Raw genomic sequence first — 3,426 nt, forward strand, 5'->3', positions numbered from 1 at the left:
AAGCAGAGAACAGCTCTGCCTATTGAATTTGGTGCAGAAGGGGGAAAGGATTAGGAGTCTTCTTAAATTGTTGAAAAGAAAGAACGAACGAGGAAAGAACGAACTTTGGATTTTACTTTCATTAAGCATAGGAGAAAGCAAAACTGAGCATTTTCCCATTTCCTAAGATACATAACATCTCTTTCTGATGCAGTATTGCACCTTGTATTTTCCATTGTAGAATTCTGACTCAGAGCTACCAGCACATCTTGGCCTTGGTCTTCACTGTAAAGGAGATTAATGCAAACCCCCAGATCTTACCCAATACTTCCCTGGGCTTCAGCATCTATAACAACTATTTTAATGCCAGATATACCTATGTTGCCACCATGGGACTTCTCTCAACCCCAAGCAGATTCATTGCTAACTACAAATGTGATCACCAGAGTGATCTGGCTGCTGTCATTGGGGGACCAAACACAAATGACTGCCTGGACATGGCAATGATCCTGAGCATCTACAAGCTACCACTGGTATGTTGTGTGTATGGAGCAGAGGAGGAGAAAACTACATACCAGCTTTCCTAGCCTTTAGAAGGTTTCTTTTTGAATGGTTAGGGTGAGATTAGATGGAAATTTGAGTGTGAGTGTGATATTAGATGAAATTTTTTAATTAAAAGCAGTATCTTCAGAGATATTTCATCTTTATGTGTGTAGTTTCTTCTGTTAGAATACAATGTATCTTTGTATTTTTGCTGAACATCTTGTTGTGTAGCTCCTTATCAAAAGCAAGAATGGGCAATGTTTGATTGAGTCCTGGCCACCCCTCAGTCCTCAATTCCTTTCCACTCAGAATGTCCTCTAAAAACCTTCTTCAGTGTTACTCTTATGACCTTAGAGAAGCAGCCCTGGTGGACCTGCCTGAGCTGGCTGAGGGGTGGGAAAGTGAGCTCCCCAGGTCAAAGCTTAGATCTAAGTTCCTGATAGTGGATGTGGGAGTCTGAAAAGCCATCTGGCTGCTTAGACTTTGTTAGTATTATTTTGTAGTAAAGAATTTCACAAACACACTGCAAACATGTCTGTATTTTGGGCAAGGATACCATTTTTAGTGAGTAGATCTCAGCCTGCGTAACTTCTACACCTTCTTTTTCCTAGGGGGTTACACACTTCAAAAACTCATTCAGCCTGTGATAGAAGCAAGCCTTTCTTTCATGAATAGATTTTGGCAGATTGCAACTTCAGTGTCAGTACTAGTTGCTATGATCCAAAGGCAGATCTCCCCTATTTCTTACCCTTAAGTGTGTGTGCTTTCTTAAGAGTCATCATAAAGAGCAGCTGGAAGAGACTCAATTGTCCCTGCCCATTCTTACTTCTGGTGCACTCTAATGGGGTTGCCAGATTTCTCTTGCTCCACAGAAGTGTCTCTTTGAAGGTGTCAAAGCAGAAAAGTACTATGCAGAAAATGAAGCATCAGATCCTTGCTTCCTCTCCACCTTTATGTTGAAGAAAGCTACATTTCAAGTAAGGGCACAAGAGGCTGAATTTCAGTCACAGGATGCTCCATGGTTTGAACCTTTGTAGAAATCACTCCTGGCCTAGAAGATGAAAAGTATTTATTTAAAGGGATGTTTTGGGTAAGACTAGGGATCTGATTCATGTTGCAGAGATAATGATGTGATCTACACTTTTCATTTAATCACTCAGTGGCTTGGGTGATATTAGTAACAACACAATATCACTTTGTATCTGCTTAAATGTATGTTTTCATTTTCATATTTATCATTACTTAGCCCTTTGGGACAAAGTACTCTTTATAACTCATTTTTAAGATTACTTTGTATATTTCATAAGATGTACTCTTTATAAGAATGGAAGAGTGGATATCAACCATTTCTTACCCTTCATACTATAGGGTAAGTATCAAGGGTACTTACCCTTCCTCAGCATTCTTGTTAGAAAATTGTACACACAATGCTGCTGCCGCTGCCAATGGATCAGGTCACAATGACCTGCTTCTCAAAATCATTACAGCTCATTACAGCTTCAAAGTCATGGTGGATTGGTGCAACACTGGGTTGAGGCTTGCAGTCCTTGTCATAGGACTGGTTTCTCATTAAGCATCTCGAATCCTGGGACTACTGTTCCATTTAAGATCCAGAGGGAGTTTGTATTTTTTTGCCCATTGCAATCAGCTGTGGAGAATAATATGGATAGTTTTCCAAATCACAGATACATTATTTTTTATCCCCACATTATATAAAATCAACCATCATAGCTTACTACTATATGCAAACTGGGGCAATAGATCAAACAAAAATCACATACCCCAGATTTATTTACTGTCTTCATCTCTTCTGCTTTACTTCATTTCCCTTAGCTAACGTTTAGCTCTGCTCTGGAGAAGAATATGAAAAATCAAGCTGTCTTTGTACATTGGATGTTCCCTGGTGGAGATTATCAATATAGGGGGATTGTCCAGCTTCTTCTGCACTTTAGGTGGACATGGATAGGGCTGATTTATCTTAATATTGGCAGTATAACTGAGACATTGATGCGGAGTGTGTTTCCCATGTTTTCCATCAGTGGTATCTGTTTTGACTTCATACGAAAAATTACTGTACGTTCCGATGACATGAATGAAATCCTAGAAGGAGGGCGTCGAACAATAAGCATTATTACGGAAAGCATAGCCAGTACAGTGATCTTCCATGGTGAATTCCACAGTATGCTGAATTTGATTATCTTGCTCTATGGTGCAAAATTTGACAGTATACCTGAGAGGGCTAAAGTCTGGATTATGACAGCAGATATGGATTTCACGCTCCTTCCATTCCAAAAAGATTGGGATATTCATTTCATTCATGGCTCTATATCCCTTGCAATTCATTCAGAGCAGGTCCTGGGGTTCCAGCAATTTCTTGAGAAGAGGAACCCTACTTTGGAAAAGGAAGATGGCTTTCTGGTGGACTTCTGGCAACAGGCATTTAACTGCTTGTTCCCAAGTTCCACTGCAGACATGGGTGATGAGAACATCTGCACTGGTGAAGAGAAGCTGAACACTCTTCCTGCATCTATCTTTGAAACAAGCATGACTGCTCACAGCTACACCATCTACAATGCTGTCTATGCCATTGCTCATGCTTTGCATGCTATGCATTTATTCATGTCTAAGCACAGAACAGTGGTGAATGGAGGGAAACAGAAAGATCTTAATCAGCAACTATGGAAGGTAATCTCCATGGGGAGACAGGACAGGATTGACTTATCTACAATGTAACAACATATCTAATCTACTGTTAATTTAACCATTGATCTGCTAATTCAGGGGTAGCTTTCAGCCATGTGATACAAGTCTTCATTTTCATTTGTATGTCTATAAACCATTATTTAGGGAGATAAAAGGATGATGCAGCAAAAATGTATATTTGTGCATTCCAACATTATTGCA

General features: G+C 39.8%; 1 protein-coding gene across 1 annotated transcript in view; it reads left to right on the forward strand.

Annotated features, from left to right (window-relative positions):
* Positions 1 to 193: 193 nt before the first annotated feature.
* LOC123021484 (vomeronasal type-2 receptor 26-like) overlaps positions 194 to 3,426 on the forward strand; it is a gene marked incomplete at its 5' end in the record, with an annotated part of 23,900 nt that continues 20,667 nt past the window's right edge. Inside the window, 2 exons of the mRNA XM_044426216.1 lie at positions 194 to 512; positions 2,356 to 3,207. Coding sequence (XP_044282151.1) covers positions 194 to 512; positions 2,356 to 3,207 — 1,171 coding nt within the window. The remainder of the gene's footprint in view (positions 513 to 2,355; positions 3,208 to 3,426) is intronic.

This window comes from Varanus komodoensis, unplaced genomic scaffold (genome assembly GCF_004798865.1).
Source record: "Varanus komodoensis strain SLA01 unplaced genomic scaffold, ASM479886v1 scaffold1665, whole genome shotgun sequence".
In the NCBI taxonomy this organism is placed as follows: Eukaryota; Metazoa; Chordata; class Lepidosauria; order Squamata; family Varanidae; genus Varanus; species Varanus komodoensis.